The sequence below is a fragment of the Hemibagrus wyckioides genome, linkage group LG11 (assembly GCF_019097595.1).
Source record: "Hemibagrus wyckioides isolate EC202008001 linkage group LG11, SWU_Hwy_1.0, whole genome shotgun sequence".
Classification (NCBI taxonomy): Eukaryota; Metazoa; Chordata; class Actinopteri; order Siluriformes; family Bagridae; genus Hemibagrus; species Hemibagrus wyckioides.
In genome coordinates this window covers 34415292-34434036 of record NC_080720.1, presented here as the reverse complement: position 1 = coordinate 34434036, position 18745 = coordinate 34415292, and the positions used below count along the sequence as shown (strand labels likewise).

General features: G+C 43.7%; 2 protein-coding genes and 1 non-coding gene across 5 annotated transcripts in view; 2 read left to right on the top strand and 1 right to left on the bottom strand.

Annotated features, from left to right (window-relative positions):
• slc44a2 (solute carrier family 44 member 2) overlaps positions 1–9106 on the bottom strand; it is a 51584-nt gene extending 42478 nt beyond the window's left edge. For 2 of the 3 annotated variants that reach the window (XM_058403956.1, XM_058403954.1), the window contains exon 1: positions 8816–9106. In XM_058403956.1, coding sequence (XP_058259939.1) covers positions 8816–8861 — 46 coding nt within the window. In that variant the 5' untranslated portion in view covers positions 8862–9106. The remainder of the gene's footprint in view (positions 1–8815) is intronic. The other variant, XM_058403952.1, reaches the window with a different exon arrangement.
• Positions 9107–9391: 285 nt separating this feature from the next.
• cavin2b (caveolae associated protein 2b) lies at positions 9392–17462 on the top strand. The gene is made up of 2 exons (XM_058403960.1): positions 9392–10238; positions 16235–17462. The coding sequence occupies exons 1-2, from the start codon at positions 9759–9761 to the stop codon at positions 17009–17011; spliced, it is 1257 nt and encodes a 418-aa protein (XP_058259943.1). The 5' UTR covers positions 9392–9758; the 3' UTR covers positions 17012–17462.
• Positions 17463–18300: 838 nt separating this feature from the next.
• On the top strand, positions 18301–18382 carry trnas-cga (transfer RNA serine (anticodon CGA)). Its single transcript has one exon. It is a non-coding gene; the product is annotated as a tRNA-Ser (tRNA).
• Positions 18383–18745: the final 363 nt, after the last annotated feature.

Below are 18745 nucleotides of genomic sequence, written 5' to 3'. Positions count from 1 at the left end.
GTTGTGTGTTAGAGCAGTGTGTGTGTGTTGTGTGTTAGAGCAGTGTGTGTGTTGTGTTAGAGCAGTGTGTGTGTGTTGTGTGTTAGAGCAGTGTGTGTGTTGTGTGTTAGAGCAGTGTGTGTGTGTTGTGTGTTAGAGCAGTGTGTGTGTTGTGTGTTAGAGCAGTGTGTGTGTGTTGTGTGTTAGAGCAGTGTGTGTGTGTGTTGTGTGTTAGAGCAGTGTGTGTGTTGTGTGTTAGAGCAGTGTGTGTGTGTTGTGTGTTAGAGCAGTGTGTGTGTTGTGTGTTAGAGCAGTGTGTGTGTGTTGTGTGTTACAGCAGTGTGTGTGTGTTGTGTGTTAGAGCAGTGTGTGTGTTGTGTGTTAGAGCAGTGTGTGTGTTGTGTGTTAGAGCAGTGTATGTGTGTTGTGTGTTAGAGAAGTGTGTGTGTTGTGTGTTAGAGCAGTGTGTGTGTTGTGTGTTAGAGCAGTGTGTGTGTTGTGTGTTAGAGCATTGTGTGTGTTGTGTGTTAGAGCAGTGTGTGTGGGTTGTGTGTTAGAGCAGTGTGTGTGTTGTGTGTTAGAGCAGTGTGTGTGTTGTGTGTTAGAGCAGTGTGTGTGTGTTGTGTGTTAGAGCAGTGTGTGTGTTGTGTGTTAGAGCAGTGTGTGTGTGTTGTGTGTTAGAGCAGTGTGTGTGTTGTGTGTTACAGCAGTGTGTGTGTGTTGTGTGTTAGAGCAGTGTGTGTGTGTTGTGTGTTAGAGCAGTGTGTGTTGTGTGTTAGAGCAGTGTGTGTGTGTTGTGTGTTAGAGCAGTGTGTGTGTGTTGTGTGTTAGAGCAGTGTGTGTGTTGTGTGTTAGAGAAGTGTGTGTGTGTTGTGTGTTAGAGCAGTGTGTGCGTGTTGTGTGTTAGAGCAGTGTGTGTGTGTTGTGTGTTAGAGCAGTGTGTGTGTGTTGTGTCTTAGAGCAGTGTGTGTGTTGTGTGTTAGAGCAGTGTGTGTGTGTTGTGTGTTAGAGCAGTGTGTGTGTTGTGTGTTAGAGAAGTGTGTGTGTGTTGTGTGTTAGAGCAGTGTGTGCGTGTTGTGTGTTACAGCAGTGTGTGTGTGTTGTGTGTTAGAGCAGTGTGTGTGTTGTGTCTTAGAGCAGTGTGTGTGTTGTGTGTTAGAGCAGTGTGTGTGTGTTGTGTGTTAGAGCAGTGTGTGTGTGTTGTGTGTTAGAGCAGTGTGTGCGTGTTGTGTGTTACAGCAGTGTGTGTGTGTTGTGTGTTAGAGCAGTGTGTGTGTGTTGTGTCTTAGAGCAGTGTGTGTGTTGTGTGTTAGAGCAGTGTGTGTGTGTTGTGTGTTAGAGCCGTGTGTGTGTGTTGTGTGTTAGAGCCGTGTGTGTGTGTTGTGTGTTAGAGCAGTGTGTGTGTGTTGTGTCTTAGAGCAGTGTGTGTGTTGTGTGTTAGAGCAGTGTGTGTGTGTTGTGTGTTAGAGCAGTGTGTGTGTGTTGTGTGTTAGAGCAGTGTGTGTGTTGTGTGTTAGAACAGTGTGTGTGTGTTGTGTGTTAGAGCAGTGTGTGTGTTGTGTGTTAGAGCAGTGTGTGTGTTGTGTGTTAGAGCAGTGTGTGTGTGTTGTGTGTTAGAGCAGTGTGTGTGTTGTGTGTTAGAACAGTGTGTGTGTTGTGTGTTAGAGCAGTGTGTGTGTTGTGTGTTAGAGCCGTGTGTGTGTGTTGTGTGTTAGAGCAGTGTGAGTGTTGTGTGTTAGAGCAGTGTGTGTGTGTGTTGTGTGTTAGAGCAGTGTGTGTGTTGTGTGTTAGAGCAGTGTGTGTGTGTTGTGTGTTAGAGCCGTGTGTGTGTGTTGTGTGTTAGAGCCGTGTGTGTGTGTTGTTTGTTAGAGCAGTGTGTGTGTGTTGTGTGTTAGAGCAGTGTGTGTTGTGTGTTAGAGCAGTGTGTGTGTTGTGTGTTAGAGCAGTGTGTGTGTTGTGTGTTAGAGCAGTGTGTGTGTGTTGTGTGTTAGAGCAGTGTATGTGTTGTGTGTTAGAGCAGTGTGTGTGTGTTGTGTGTTAGAGCAGTGTGTGTGTTGTGTGTTAGAGCCGTGTGTGTGTGTTGTGTGTTAGAGCAGTGTGTGTGTGTTGTGTGTTAGAGCAGTGTGTGTGTGTTGTGTGTTAGAGCAGTGTGTGCGTGTTGTGTGTTAGAGCAGTGTGTGTGTGTTGTGTGTTAGAGCAGTGTGTGTGTGTTGTGTGTTAGAGCAGTGTGTGTGTTGTATGTTAGAGCAGTGTGTGTGTTGTGTGTTAGAGCAGTGTGTGTGTGTTGTGTGTTAGAGCAGTGTGTGTGTGTTGTGTGTTAGAGCCGTGTGTGTGTGTTGTGTGTTAGAGCCGTGTGTGTGTGTGTTGTGTGTTAGAGCAGTGTGTGTGTGTTGTGTGTTAGAGCAGTGTGTGTGTGTTGTGTGTTAGAGCCGTGTGTGTGTGTTGTGTGTTAGAGCAGTGTGTGTGTGTTGTGTGTTAGAACAGTGTGTGTGTTGTGTGTTAGAGCAGTGTGTGCGTGTTGTGTGTTACAGCAGTGTGTGTGTGTTGTGTGTTAGAGCAGTGTGTGTGTGTTGTGTCTTAGAGCAGTGTGTGTGTTGTGTGTTAGAGCAGTGTGTGTGTGTTGTGTGTTAGAGCAGTGTGTGTGTTGTGTGTTAGAGCAGTGTGTGTGTTGTGTGTTAGAACAGTGTGTGTGTGTTGTGTGTTAGAGCAGTGTGTGTGTTGTGTGTTAGAGCAGTGTGTGTGTTGTGTGTTAGAGCAGTGTGTGTGTGTTGTGTGTTAGAGCAGTGTGTGTGTTGTGTGTTAGAACAGTGTGTGTGTTGTGTGTTAGAGCAGTGTGTGTGTTGTGTGTTAGAGCCGTGTGTGTGTGTTGTGTGTTAGAGCAGTGTGTGTGTTGTGTGTTAGAGCAGTGTGTGTGTGTTGTGTGTTAGAGCAGTGTGTGTGTTGTGTGTTAGAGCAGTGTGTGTGTGTTGTGTGTTAGAGCAGTGTGTGTGTGTTGTGTGTTAGAGCCGTGTGTGTGTGTTGTTTGTTAGAGCAGTGTGTGTGTGTTGTGTGTTAGAGCAGTGTGTGTTGTGTGTTAGAGCAGTGTGTGTGTTGTGTGTTAGAGCAGTGTGTGTGTTGTGTGTTAGAGCAGTGTGTGTGTGTTGTGTGTTAGAGCAGTGTATGTGTTGTGTGTTAGAGCAGTGTGTGTGTGTTGTGTGTTAGAGCAGTGTGTGTGTTGTGTGTTAGAGCCGTGTGTGTGTGTTGTGTGTTAGAGCAGTGTGTGTGTGTTGTGTGTTAGAGCAGTGTGTGTGTGTTGTGTGTTAGAGCAGTGTGTGCGTGTTGTTTTGTGTTAGAGAAGTGTGTGTGTGTTGTGTGCTAGAGCAGTGTGTGTGTGTTGTGTGTTAGAGCAGTGTGTGTGTTGTATGTTAGAGCAGTGTGTGTGTTGTGTGTTAGAGCAGTGTGTGTGTGTTGTGTGTTAGAGCAGTGTGTGTGTGTTGTGTGTTAGAGCCGTGTGTGTGTGTTGTGTGTTAGAGCCGTGTGTGTGTGTGTTGTGTGTTAGAGCAGTGTGTGTGTGTTGTGTGTTAGAGCAGTGTGTGTGTTGTGTGTTAGAGCAGTGTGTGTGTTGTGTGTTAGAGCAGTGTGTGTGTTGTGTGTTAGAGCAGTGTGTGTTGTGTGTTAGAGCAGTGTGTGTGTGTTGTGTGTTAGAGCAGTGTGTGTGTTGTGTCTTAGAGCAGTGTGTGTGTTGTGTCTTAGAGCAGTGTGTGTGTTGTGTGTTAGAGCAGTGTGTGTGTTGTGTCTTAGAGCAGTGTGTGTGTGTTGTGTGTTAGAGCAGTGTGTGTGTTGTGTGTTAGAGCAGTGTGTGTGTGTTGTGTGTTAGAGAAGTGTGTGCGTGTTGTGTGTTAGAGCAGTGTGTGTGTGTTGTGTGTTAGAGCAGTGTGTGTGTGTTGTGTGTTAGAGCAGTGTGTGTTGTGTGTTAGAGCAGTGTGTGTGTTGTGTGTTAGAGCAGTGTGTGTGTTGTGTGTTAGCGCAGTGTGTGTGTGTTGTGTGTTAGAGCAGTGTGTGTGTGTTGTGTGTTAGAGCAGTGTGTGTGTGTTGTGTGTTAGAGCAGTGTGTGTGTGTTGTGTGTTAGAGAAGTGTGTGTGTGTTGTGTGTTAGAGCAGTGTGTGTGTGTTGTGTGTTAGAGCAGTGTGTGTGTTGTATGTTAGAGCAGTGTGTGTGTTGTGTGTTAGAGCAGTGTGTGTGTGTTGTGTGTTAGAGCCGTGTGTGTGTGTTGTGTGTTAGAGCCGTGTGTGTGTGTGTGTTGTGTGTTAGAGCAGTGTGTGTGTGTTGTGTGTTAGAGCAGTGTGTGTGTTGTGTGTTAGAGCAGTGTGTGTGTTGTGTGTTAGAGCAGTGTGTGTGTGTTGTGTGTTAGAGCAGTGTGTGTGTTGTGTGTTAGAGCAGTGTGTGTTGTGTGTTAGAGCAGTGTGTGTGTGTTGTGTGTTAGAGCAGTGTGTGTGTGTTGTGTGTTAGAGCAGTGTGTGTGTGTTGTGTGTTAGAGCCGTGTGTGTGTGTTGTGTGTTAGAGCAGTGTGTGTGTTGTGTGTTAGAGCAGTGTGTGTGTTGTGTGTTAGAGCAGTGTGTGTGTTGTGTGTTAGAGCAGTGTGTGTGTTGTGTCTTAGAGCAGTGTGTGTGTGTTGTGTGTTAGAGCAGTGTGTGTGTTGTGTCTTAGAGTAGTGTGTGTGTGTTGTGTGTTAGAGAAGTGTGTGCGTGTTGTGTGTTAGAGCAGTGTGTGTGTGTTGTGTGTTAGAGCAGTGTGTGTGTTGTGTGTTAGAGCAGTGTGTGCGTGTTGTGTGTTAGAGCCGTGTGTGCGTGTTGTGTGTTAGAGCCGTGTGTGCGTGTTGTGTGTTAGAGCCGTGTGTGTGTGTTGTGTGTTAGAGCAGTGTGTGTTGTGTGTTAGAGCAGTGTGTGTGTTGTGTGTTAGAGCAGTGTGTGTGTGTTGTGTGTTACAGCAGTGTGTGTGTGTTGTGTGTTAGAGCAGTGTGTGTGTGTTGTGTGTTAGAGCAGTGTGTGCGTGTTGTGTGTTAGAGCCGTGTGTGCGTGTTGTGTGTTAGAGCCGTGTGTGCGTGTTGTGTGTTAGAGCAGTGTGTGTGTTGTGTGTTAGAGCAGTGTGTGTGTTGTGTGTTAGAGCAGTGTGTGTGTGTTGTGTGTTAGAGCAGTGTGTGTGTTGTGTGTTAGAGCAGTGTGTGTTGTGTGTTAGAGCAGTGTGTGTGTGTTGTGTGTTAGAGCAGTGTGTGTGTTGTGTCTTAGAGCAGTGTGTGTGTTGTGTGTTAGAGCAGTGTGTGTGTTGTGTCTTAGAGCAGTGTGTGTGTGTTGTGTGTTAGAGCAGTGTGTGTGTTGTGTCTTAGAGCAGTGTGTGTGTGTTGTGTGTTAGAGAAGTGTGTGCGTGTTGTGTGTTAGAGCAGTGTGTGTGTGTTGTGTGTTAGAGCAGTGTGTGTGTTGTGTGTTAGAGCAGTGTGTGTGTGTTGTGTGTTAGAGCCGTGTGTGTGTGTTGTGTGTTAGAGCCGTGTGTGCGTGTTGTGTGTTAGAGCCGTGTGTGTGTGTTGTGTGTTAGAGCAGTGTGTGTTGTGTGTTAGAGCAGTGTGTGTGTTGTGTGTTAGAGCAGTGTGTGTGTTGTGTGTTAGAGCCGTGTGTGTGTGTTGTGTGTTAGAGCCGTGTGTGCGTGTTGTGTGTTAGAGCAGTGTGTGTGTGTTGTGTGTTAGAGCAGTGTGTGTTGTGTGTTAGAGCAGTGTGTGTGTTGTGTGTTAGAGCAGTGTGTGTGTTGTGTGTTAGAGCAGTGTGTGTGTGTTGTGTGTTAGAGCAGTGTGTGTGTGTTGTGTGTTAGAGCAGTGTGTGTGTTGTGTGTTACAGCAGTGTGTGTGTGTTGTGTGTTACAGCAGTGTGTGTGTGTTGTGTGTTACAGCAGTGTGTGTGTGTTGTGTGTTACAGCAGTGTGTGTGTGTTGTGTGTTAGAGCAGTGTGTGTGTTGTGTGTTAGAGCAGTGTGTGTTGTGTGTTACAGCAGTGTGTGTGTGTTGTGTGTTAGAGCAGTGTGTGTGTGTTGTGTGTTAGAGCAGTGTGTGCGTGTTGTGTGTTAGAGCAGTGTGTGTGTGTTGTGTGTTAGAGCAGTGTGTGTGTGTTGTGTGTTAGAGCAGTGTGTGCGTGTTGTGTGTTACAGCAGTGTGTGTGTGTTGTGTGTTAGAGCAGTGTGTGTGTGTGTTGTGTGTTAGAGCAGTGTGTGAGTGTTGTGTGTTAGAGCAGTGTGTGTGTGTTGTGTGTTAGAGCAGTGTGTGTGTGTTGTGTGTTAGAGCAGTGTGTGTGTGTTGTGTGTTAGAGCAGTGTGTGTGTGTTGTGTGTTAGAGCAGTGTGTGTGTGTTGTGTGTTAGAGCAGTGTGTGTGTTGTGTGTTAGAGCAGTGTGTGTGTGTTGTGTGTTAGAGCAGTGTGTGTGTTGTGTGTTAGAGCAGTGTGTGTGTGTTAGAGCAGTGTGTGTGTGTTGTGTGTTAGAGCAGTGTGTGTGTAATGGTGTATCTCACACACACTCACACTCATGACATATTTCAGTTTCCTTAACTCTGCATTCTTCATCATTTCCAGTGTTATGCCGTTTTAATAAATAAATAAATAAATAAATAAATAATTGTTTAACCCTTTGTGTCCCAGTCTCGGTCTACCCAACACTCCTTCACTCCTCTCGTCCTCCTCAGAGCTTCACGCTCCTCTCGTCTTTATTTTGTGATCATCGTAGCCTCAGGATTCTTTACTTCACTCATTTCTTTTTTATTCTAATATCTGCCTTTCTTTCTGACGTGTTCAATCCCACAATGATTTTAAAATTATTATCATCTACTGACACAGCAATTAACTGCCATGCCCCTAGCTAGCTTACTTCAAGCTAAGTCTTACATCTGTTGCTACTTTTCTCACCTTAATTAAATTACACGTATTTAATATTAGAAATGTTTGCACTAATTTTGGAAATCTATCCAAAAAAAAGCAGATAAAATGTAAATATAACACACTACACCTGTCCACTTAATTAGTGTCAATTAGTGATTAATTATTGATGTGTTCTAAATCTCCACTATAACACAATACAGACAGCAGTTAGCACTGCTACTGTCTTTCTCTCTATTCAGAGTGACCACAGCGGATCATCCCATCTGCACAGTTTTGATTTCGGCTCAGGTTTTAAACTGGATGTCCTTCCTGAAAACGTCCTTCCTGAAATCACCCTCTTGGACATCGAAGCCAAGCCAGAGTGGTCAGAGAGCAGGATACTGGCAGTGTCATGTATTACAGGAATAAATCACTGCTCTTCATTTTTATTGCTGTACATGTCTGTGACCATCAGGTGGCAGTAAACTGAGGAGAGTGGGTGAATTTTGGGGGTGTGTGCAGCAGAATGTAATGTTCTGAAGCTCCGGTCAGGGTTTAGGGCTTAGTGTCTAAATGAAGCAGTGTAGAAAGTGAAACAGGGCATGAGGTGGACACTCCACTTCCTCAGGACACTCAGGTCCTTTAATGTCTGCAGAAGCATGCTGCAGATCTTCAACCACTCGGTGATAACCAGCGTCATCTTCTACACTGTAGTGTGCTGGGGTAACAGGGTGAAGATGTATGATGCCAACACACTCAACATGCTTATTAGGGAAGGTGGCTCTGTCATAGGAGTGGAACTAGACGCTCTGGCTGAGGTGTCTGAGATGACCTGGACGCTCTGGCTGAGGGGTCTGAGAGGAACTAGACGCTCTGGCTGAGGTGTCTGAGATGACCTGGACGCTCTGGCTGAGGGGTCTGAGAGGAACTGGACGCTCTGGCTGAGGGGTCTGAGAGGAACTGGACGCTCTGGCTGAGGGGTCTGAGATGAGAATGCTGAGACTGTGTGTGTGTGTGTGTGTGTGTGGTATGAAGTAAAAGATCGCAAGAACACGTGTACTATGTAAAATATAAAAAATTGTATAAAATACTATTACTGACCTATAAAGCACTAAATGGCCACTAAATCTGCCACGCCTACTTCCATCAAAAGGTGCAGGCTATTTGTTAGTACCTCAACTAGTGCAGGCTACAGCAGGGGGCGGAGCTTTCTCTTTCAAAGCCCCACAGTTATGGAACAGCCTTCAAATTAGTGTTGGGGATTCAGACACAGTCTCAGTGTTTAAGTCTAGGCTGAAGACACATTTGTTTAGTCGAGCTTTTAATGTATAGTTTTCTTAGGTAAAGGAGCAGATCTGGAAGGTTCATGGTCATAGAGTGTTTGGTGACTGGGATGTTTAGATGCTGTTGCATTACCACCCTCACATGGTCGCTCAGGTCACTGACTGTGAAGTGGTTGGATGCTTTATGTCCCGGGAAGCCTTCATGTCTGTGACCTTCTGGCTCTCCCTTTTAGTTATGATGTCATAGCTAGTCTTGCTGGAGTCCCTGCCTGCACTTTACACATAATTCTACATTGTCTTAAACATCACATGATCACAAGCATACTGAAAATCTCTCTCTCTCTCTCTCTCTCTCTCTCTCTCTCTGTGTGTCGAGCTATACATCCCACTCCTGAGCGCCCAGTTTTCTGAGTTCACAGTGTGACCACTTCTTCTATCCGAACCTGCTTGATCCATCCAGAAGCTCTACCCCTGGTTGGAGTCTCATGGCTTGGTGGTTCTCACTGCTGTGGATAGATCTGAGTGGTCAGCCTGTGACCAGGGGACTGCTGTGGACAGAAACACCTGAAGACTATCACACCGTCTCTGAACTACTGTGCCAGTGGTCAGCTTTGTGCTTAGTGAACATTTGAAGACTTCAGCAGGAATGAATTAGTCTAAAATGACCTCAGAAACTGCACTGACCTGTTAGTCCCTCAGGAGCTCTCAGCTTCTGTTGAAGAATGGACATTTACATTATTTAGTGTCCAGTGTCACCCAGATGAGGATATGGTTCTGAGCCTGGTTCCTCTCAAGGTTTCTTCTTCAGGGAGTTTTTCCTCACCACCCAGAGAAAAAAAGCACAAAACAAACATCAAAATATTACTGAAAACAGGACAAAAGGTAGGAAAGTAATTAATGTAATAATGTAGGAAACTAGTTCCTCTCACACACACAGATCTCTGCTGGGACTCATACACACCTACAATTTGCTCTCTGGCAAACATGAGCTCATTGTTTAACTTCTCTCTCTCTCTCTCTCTCTCTCTCTCTCTCACACACACACACACACACACACATGCACACAATTTTCCTGCTGCTTCTTAAACTGGCAGGAGGCCAAACAACCAGAGAGTTTGCACTGGCGATGAGTGCTGCAAATATCCCACTAAACAGACACACACACACTGCGTCACATGTAACTTTGTGTAAAGCTGCCATGGCAACCAAACTCCGCCTCGTTAGGGTGGGGACTGATATTTAAGCTGCTGGAAAAAAACTCTCAGAACTCCTGCTCGTCTGAAGAGAGAAAAATACAGAAAGCAAGAATGAAAGACTGAGAGTTAGAGATATAACGTGAAAGAAAGAGAGAGAGAGAGAGAGAGTGAGAGAGGAAGATAGATAGATAGATAGATAGATAGATAGATAGATAGATAGATAGATAGATAGATAGATAGATAGGGAGAGAGAGAGAGAGAGAGAAAGAGAGAGAGAGAGCAACAAAGAGAGCAACAGAAGCAAAGACACAGAGGGGTGGAGCAGCTGGATCTGGAAGCAGAAAGCTTTTCCCAACAAGTTCAGGCAGCACACACACACACACACACACACAAGGAACATAGTGTCTTGGTGAACGGTTGCAGACGTGAACATGGGTGAAGACGAGGTGCAGGTGGAGAAGAGCAACATGGAGACGGAACACGAGAGTCAGGAGCTGCTGGTGCCATCTGACCCCCAGCCGCCTCACGGCGACCCGTCTCACGGCGACCCGTCTCACCTCCTGCAGCTGGGTGAGAGCCATGAGGTGAACGCCATCACGGTGCTGACGCTGCTAGACCAGCTGGTGAAGATGCTGGATTCGGTGCAGGAGAAGCAGCAGCACATGGAGGATTGGCAGCGTGTGATGGAGGAATCGGTGCGTCACATCCAGAACGACATGAACAAGCTGGTGAAGAGCAACAGCGTGACCACCAACAGCGTGAGCAAGCTGCTGGAGAAGAACCGCAAGATCAGCGCTGTCATGAAGGACGTCAGGGAGAAGATGGAGAGGCAGACGGCTCAGGTCAAGAAGCTGGAGGACAACCACAACTACCTGCTGCACAGAGACAACTTCAGAGTGCTCATCTTCCAGGTGTGTGTATGTGTGTGTGTTAGAGCTGTAAGAGGTTCAGGATTAGAGTTCTACAGGGATTAATGATGAAGTTTTATTGAGATTATGAAGAGGAGACTTGAATTAGGGTTTAGAGATTAAGGTTTAGGGATTAGGAATTAAAGATTAGGATGTAGGTCTTAGTGATTAGGGTTTAGAGATTAGGATTAGGGTTTAGAGACAGAGTTATTGATCAGGGATTAGTGAGTCATTTAAACTAATCTAGGGTTTAATGATTAGAATGCACAGATTGGGATTGAGGGATTAATTAAGTTATAAATTTGTTTCAATAACGGATAACGGATTGGATCAGATTAGTTTAGGGCTTGTTTCTATAGATTATGTTTGTGTAGTGCGACCGGAGAAAGAAACATGCTAACATGCTAACTGACAGAAGATCATCTCCTCAGAGCTGTATGTGATTTCAGGATCATGCTGATCGATGATGTGAGCAGAAGGTAGAGGAGTTTAATCACAGATCTAGAAGATTCAGCCCTGAGTTTACTCTCCAGGATCTGGTACATGGTCCTAAAACATCTTCACAGTAAAACTGAGCCTCCTCATGCCTCAGCAGATAATCCACAAACCATTAGGTTTAATACTGGTGTGTATTTCAGACAGCTTTTACCCACACACACACACACACACACACACACCGAAACAAATGATCATGCTCTGAAGGCAGGGTGTGTCTCAGGGTCTCTACTGGTTTATTCAAAGTCGAAATGTGTTTGTGTGTGTGTGTGTGTGTGTTTCCAACTGAACGGGGTAAAGGGTGGAGCAGTTGGAAAAAGCACTGCATTCCTAAAAGACATACACTCACACACACACACACACACACACACATACACACACATTTACTTCTGAATGTCTTTTTCCTTGAGTAAATTTTCCAGGCCTTTTTTCTGACAGTGAAAACTCTGTGTGTGTGTGTGTGTGTTTTATTATCTCAGGAATGTCACACAATACTAGAGGCCTTAAGAACACCACACTTCAGCTGAGACTCAACTTGAGTCTCTCTCTCACACACACACACACACACACACACACACAGCTAAAGTTTAGAGCAGAAAATGTGTGTTTTAGAGCAGAGACCATTTACTGCCTAAAAAGGCTATCTGGAGAAAGAGAGAAAGTGTGTGTGTGTGTGTGTGTGTGTGAGAAAGTGCAGTGTATGTGTGTGTTAGTGTGTTAACGTGCAGAGTGCGTTAATGTTCAGTGTGTGTGTTAGTGTGTTAAAGTGCAGTGTGTATGTCTATGTATGTGTTTGTGTATGTGTGCGTTAAAAGGTGGTGTGTATGTCTATGTGTGTGTTTGTGTATGTGTGTTACAGTGCAGTGTGTATGTCTATGTGTGTGTGTTAAAGTGCAGTGTGTTTTTATGTCTATGTATGTATGCATGTGTTTGTATGTGTGTGTGTGTGTGTTATTGTGTTAAAGTGCAGTGTGTGTATGTCTATGTATGTGTGTGTGTGTGTTAAAGTGCAGTTTGTGTATGTCTATGTGTGTGTGTGTGTGTGTGTGTTATTGTGTTAAAGTGCAGTGTGTGTATGTCTATGTATGTATGCATGTGTCTGTGTGTGTGTTAGTGTGTTAAAGTGCAGTTTGTGTATGTCTATGTATGTGTGTGTGTGTGTGTGTGTGTTATTGTGTTAAAGTGCAGTGTGTGTATGTCTATGTATTTATGCATGTGTCTGTGTATGTGTGTCCGTTAGTGTTAAAGTACAGTGTGTGTATGTCTGTGTGTGTGTGTGTGTGTGTATGTCTGTGTGTGTGTGTTAATGTTCAGTGTGTGTTAAAGTGCAGTGTGTGTATGTCTATGTATGTTTGTGTATGTATGTGTGTGTGTGTGTGTGTGTGTGTGTGTATGTGTTAATGTTCAGTGTGTTAGTGTGTTAAAGTACAGTGTGTGTATGTCTGTGTGTGTGTGTGTGTGTATGTCTGTGTGTGTGTGTTAATGTTCAGTGTGTGTTAAAGTGCAGTGTGTGTATGTCTATGTATGTGTGTGTTAGTGTGTTAAAGTGCAATGTGTGTATGTCTATGTATGTTTGTGTATGTATGTGTGTGTGTGTGTATGTGTTAATGTTCAGTGTGTTAGTGTGTTAAAGTACAGTGTGTGTATGTCTGTGTGTGTGTATGTCTATGTATGTGTGTGTGTGTTAGTGTTAGTGTGTTAAAGTGCAATGTGTGTATGTCTATGTATGTGTGTGTATGTATGTGTGTGTGTATGTGTGTGTGTGTATGTGTTAATGTTCAGTGTGTTAGTGTGTTAAAGTGCAGTGTGTGTATGTCTATGTATTTATGCATGTGTCTGTGTGTCCGTTAGTGTTAAAGTACAGTGTGTGTATGTCTGTGTGTGTGTGTGTGTGTGTGTATGTCTGTGTGTGTGTGTTAATGTTCAGTGTGTGTTAAAGTGCAGTGTGTGTATGTCTATGTATGTTTGTGTATGTATGTGTGTGTGTGTGTGTGTGTGTGTGTGTATGTGTTAATGTTCAGTGTGTTAGTGTGTTAAAGTACAGTGTGTGTATGTCTGTGTGTGTGTGTGTGTGTATGTCTGTGTGTGTGTGTTAATGTTCAGTGTGTGTTAAAGTGCAGTGTGTGTATGTCTATGTATGTGTGTGTTAGTGTGTTAAAGTGCAATGTGTGTATGTCTATGTATGTTTGTGTATGTATGTGTGTGTGTGTGTATGTGTTAATGTTCAGTGTGTTAGTGTGTTAAAGTACAGTGTGTGTATGTCTGTGTGTGTGTGTATGTCTATGTATGTGTGTGTGTGTTAGTGTTAGTGTGTTAAAGTGCAATGTGTGTATGTCTATGTATGTGTGTGTATGTATGTGTGTGTGTATGTGTGTGTGTGTATGTGTTAATGTTCAGTGTGTTATTGTGTTAAAGTGCAGTGTGTGTATGTCTATGTATTTATGCATGTGTCTGTGTATGTGTGTCCGTTAGTGTTAAAGTACAGTGTGTGTATGTCTGTGTGTGTGTGTGTGTGTGTGTATGTCTGTGTGTGTGTGTTAATGTTCAGTGTGTGTTAAAGTGCAGTGTGTGTATGTCTATGTATGTTTGTGTATGTATGTGTGTGTGTGTGTGTGTGTGTGTGTATGTGTTAATGTTCAGTGTGTTAGTGTGTTAAAGTACAGTGTGTGTATGTCTGTGTGTGTGTGTGTGTGTATGTCTGTGTGTGTGTGTTAATGTTCAGTGTGTGTTAAAGTGCAGTGTGTGTATGTCTATGTATGTGTGTGTTAGTGTGTTAAAGTGCAATGTGTGTATGTCTATGTATGTTTGTGTATGTATGTGTGTGTGTGTGTGTGTGTGTATGTGTTAATGTTCAGTGTGTTAGTGTGTTAAAGTACAGTGTGTGTATGTCTGTGTGTGTGTGTATGTCTATGTATGTGTGTGTGTGTTAGTGTTAGTGTGTTAAAGTGCAATGTGTGTATGTCTATGTATGTGTGTGTATGTATGTGTGTGTGTATGTGTGTGTGTATGTGTTAATGTTCAGTGTGTTAGTGTGTTAAAGTGCAGTGTGTGTATGTCTGTGTGTGTGTGTGTATGTCTATGTATGTATGTGTGTGTGTGTGTGTGTGTGTGTGTGTTAATGTTCAGTGTGTGTTAGTGTTAGTGTGTTAAAGTGCAGTGTGTGTATGTCTGTGTGTGTGTGTGTATGTCTATGTATGTATGTGTGTGTGTGTGTGTGTGTGTGTGTTAATGTTCAGTGTGTGTTAGTGTTAGTGTGTTAAAGTGCAGTGTGTGTATGTCTATGTATGTTTGTGTATGTATGTGTGTGTGTGTATGTGTTAATGTTCAGTGTGCTAGTGTGTTAAAGTGCAGTGTGTGTATGTCTGTGTGTGTGTATGTATGTCTATGTATGTGTGTGTGTGTGTGTGTGTGTGTTAATGTTCAGTGTGTGTTAGTGTGTTAAAGTGCAGTGTGTGTATGTCTATGTATGTTTGTGTATGTATGTGTGTGTGTGTGTGTATGTGTTAATGTTCAGTGTGTTAGTGTGTTAAAGTGCAGTGTGTGTATGTCTATGTGTGTGTATGTATGTCTATGTATGTGTGTGTGTGTGTGTTAATGTTCAGTGTGTGTTAGTGTTAGTGTGTTAAAGTGCAGTGTGTGTATGTCTATGTATGTTTGTGTATGTATGTGTGTGTGTGTATGTGTTAATGTTCAGTGTGTTAGTGTGTTAAAGTGCAGTGTGTGTATGTCTATGTGTGTGTATGTATGTCTATGTATGTGTGTGTGTGTGTGTGTTAATGTTCAGTGTGTGTTAGTGTTAGTGTGTTAAAGTGCAGTGTGTGTATGTCTATGTACGTTTGTGTATGTATGTGTGTGTGTTAATGTTCAGTGTGTTAGTGTGTTAAAGTGCAGTGTGTGTGTATGTCTATTTATGTGTATGTGTGAGCTCAGTAAGCTCAATAGGCTTAGTAAGCTCTTGTTGTGGGGGTATGGCCATGCTTGAGCAACAGTAGGTCACATGACCATAACGTGTGTGTGTGTGTGTGTGTGTGTGCATGTGTGTGTGTGTGTGTGTGTGCCTATTTTAGGAACCTCTTTACATGATAAAACACTGCTCAGTTTATCTAGAAAATATCTGTGTTTATGTTTTACTCTCTTCACACAAACACTGAAATAACACACTTAATTAACATGCTAATTAACATATCACGTAACAATTAAATGCTTCTGATCTGGCTGATGTTATTTGTTTGGGGGCGGAGTCATGGGTTCTTCAAAACCAGAAGTCAAACTCTGCAGTCACTGCATACACACAACCATTATGAAACAGTTCGGAAACACACACACACTTCTGAGCTACTGAGGTTCTTACAGGTTCTTGTTAAGCATTTTCCACCTTACTGGAGAAATACTTTAAGGGTTAAAGGGGTTATTTGGCATCGCACCCTGAAGCTCCATTCCACAACAGTCTACATTCCAGAGCACCATGTGAAATAGTACACACACTCACACACACACACACACACACACAGGTAGACTTCTCATCAGAATGTTTCATGAATGGTGCAGATTAGGGTTTAGAGCAATAACGAGGTGTTTGTGTGTGTGTGTGTGTGTGTGTGTGTGAGTGATTAATATCTTATATAAAAAGAGAAAGATGTCAGCGAGACAGTTTACACTCTCAGTGCGTTTAAAGGCTGCGTCTCAAATTGACTCGGAGTGAAGTTTCCACTTCCTGAGTACTCACACTTCCTGTTATTCAGGTCAGTCACGTCAGCTTTCCTGCAGGCTCTCTCCTGACTGAGGAGAACAGAATAAAGCCACAGGCAACACACACACACACACACACGTGTGATCTCATCCTGATTGGAATGCTTTATCTTATCATTAAGAGCAACATCTCCCAACTCCTTCATGGAATCATCATGAATATGTATATGTGTGTGTGTGTGTGTGTGTGTGTGTTTCTGTGGTCCAGCTGTCTCTACCAAGCCCCCTTCAGTGGAAACTCTGAGTTCTGCTGGGTTTGGTTTTCCTCCTCCCTCCTCCGTTCTGTCTCCTTCTGTCTCTCCCTCCCTCTCTCTTCCTCTCTCTCTCTCTCTCTCTCTCCCTCCCTCTCTCTTCCTCTCTCTCTCTCTCTCTCCCTCCCTCCCTCTCTCTTCCTCTCTCTCTCTCTCTCTTCCTCTCTCTCTCTCTCTCTCTCTCTCTCTCTCTCACCCTCTCTCTCACCCTCTCTTTCTCTCCCTCAGAGCTGCAGTGTTCGAGTTCTTCAGTCTTTAAATTAAAATATCAGTTTAAAACTAAAGTTCAGAAACAATGAAGATCAGGTAACGAGTCTCGTGTGTTGGTGTGTGGCATGAGGGCGTGGCCTAAATTCATGGCTGCAGTGAGACTCATCAAATTCCTCTTCTACTTTGATTTTTTTGTTTGAATGTGTGTTTGTAGAATGTGTGTGTGTGTAATGTTTATGTGTGTGTGCTTTACATTTTTTGTAAAGCATGACTTGTGTGTTTGTCTTTGTGTAGGACGAGCACGAGATTCCATCCAGTGTGTTTGTGAAGGATTCCATTCGTGAAGCTGAAAATGAATCCCTCTCCCCTGATGCTAACCGCTCCCAGGAGGAAGGTGAGCTTCACACCGTCCAGCTTTCTTCAGACGAGGATCTTGACGAAGAGCAGGAGGATGAGGAAGAGTTTGTGGAGGCGCTGGAGCCGCTTGAGAAGTCTCGCGCCGAGAAGATCAAACGCTCCAGTCTAAAGAAGGTGGACAGTCTGAAGAAGGCCTTCTCCCGGGAGAACTTTGAGAAGAAGATGAACAAGATGGTGGAGAAACGTGAGAAGATCAAGAAGAGTCTGAGTCAGAAGAACAAGGGCGGTTCTTTTAAGATCTTCCACATTAAGAAGAATCGAGAAGGAGGTGAAGAACACACCGAGCAGGAGACCTTCGGTGAGATCCACGCTGACCTCTCTCCAGCTCAGGAGGAAGACACCGAGCCCGAGGAACTGGCCAAGGAGAAGATGGGAGGGGCCAAGGAGAAAGAGGACGAGGAGGAAGTGGAGAAGGAGGAAGTAGAAGTGGAGAAGGAGGAAGTCTCACTGGATGATAGCGCTGAGAACGAGCTGTCCATCACAGAGGGGCTCAGGGCTGAGTACACGCTCTCAGCCACTCTGCCTCAGGAAACTTCCCACATATCCCACAATGCACTGCATGGAGAGGAGGAGGAGGAAGAGGAAGAGCACAGAGAAAGAGAGGAAGATGATGAAGGTGAAGAAGAGAACGCTGCTGTAGGGATAAGACCCTAAAGATTTTTTTATTCAGCTCCTCCTGCTGATCTGATCCTGAACCAATGATGTCGTGATCAAGAGCATTTCCAGAGCTAGATGAAATTCTAATGTCAGTCAGAAACTCCTGGAAAAAGTTGAATATTTAGAGTGCAACATTTTCACTTTTATTAAACCTTAAACATGAAACCTGCTGATTAAACACCACCAGTTTATAAAAATACACCACAATATCAGAACACTAATCTTTTTAATCTCTGATCTGTATTCATGTAACTCTCTAAACTTTACTGAAATATTATTGAACTTTAATCTCTTTTCTTCACACTTAAAGCTGTTATAGTTGACACTGATGATACCAAAGAAAGTGAAGATGAATAACTTATAACCTCCTCACTGTGCACATGCCTCTTCCTGCTGCACCGCCTTTCATTTTATTCTGCAATAAAGAAATAAAGCTCCTGAACTTTCACACTCTGCCTCATCATCATTGTGTCAAAGTCTTTTGTGTTCAGAAATCTGCACTCAGCTTCACCACATGACCTTTCAACACAAAGTAGAACGATTTTTGGAAAATAAAGAGCGCTTATAGATAACTGTGCTAGCTACATGTGCTCACAGAGACATCAGGGATCTCTGCTGCCTTCACATCTTTATTTTTCCTCATGACGTCTCCGTACACGTTTAATACGGCACAAGAAGACCAAACCATCAGACTTTCTTTTGTGGGAACTAAAGCCACGAAGAGGATCTGGAGAAACATCTGACCACAGACGCTCTGGAGCATCAGGCTAAGGAACTGCTCCAGATCTTCGCCCGGGGTTGACGCTAATTGATACACTAATTTTGGAAAATAAAGAGCGCTTATAGATGCAGACCTTCAGCCCTCAGGTTACTGGGGTACACACGGACTTGACCAGGGGTCAGTGGAGCTGAAGGAAACCTCTAAGAAGCGCTCTGAAAAGTGAAAGGTCTGACCCCAAAGCTCTTCAGTAGGAGCTTTGGCGCCTCCTGCTGGTCAATTCGCTTCACTTCATTTTATTCTCTTTATCTGAACAACAACATGGCGGACACGAAAAAAATAATAACAAACAAAATAATAACATTAAAAACAAACACGTTGCGTTGTTCAGGTCAGTGTTAGAGATTAGTTTACTCGCCAGTAAAATTAAAAGGGTTGTATTTTTATTTTCTACACCTTCGAAACCACGCTATTTAACGATTATTGGTGGTTTTTTATTCATAATATTTAATCGAAATTAGTTTAGATTTAATATAAAAGAAATCAGCCGACTTCCTACTGGCGTACAGTCACGGTGGCCGAGAGGTTAAGGCGTTGGACTCGAAATCCAATGGGGTTTCCCCGCACAGGTTCGAATCCTGTTCGTGACGACTTTTCGTGCTCGTGACGAGATTTTAACTTCTCATAACCCGAAAACATTCAGTATCAGTTCATGGGCCATCCCTTTAAATAACAAAAAGTGCAGTGTAAAGCCGAGAGTATTGTACTTGTCTCCTTTTAGCGTTTCCTTTAAAGCGCTTAAACGGGTGTAACACAGCCCTCTGCTGGTCATGCTGAGTTATTACACCAGCACTATCTCTTTCTGTGATATAATTTCATTCGCTGACTGAAACCTAATTAAAGAATAAAGCTCCCTAAAGGCAAAAATAATCTGAAATTATTTTACAGAATAAAAGAATGTTAAAATAAGTACTTCTGTATAAAAGGAGGATGAGTGATAGTTCTGGATATAG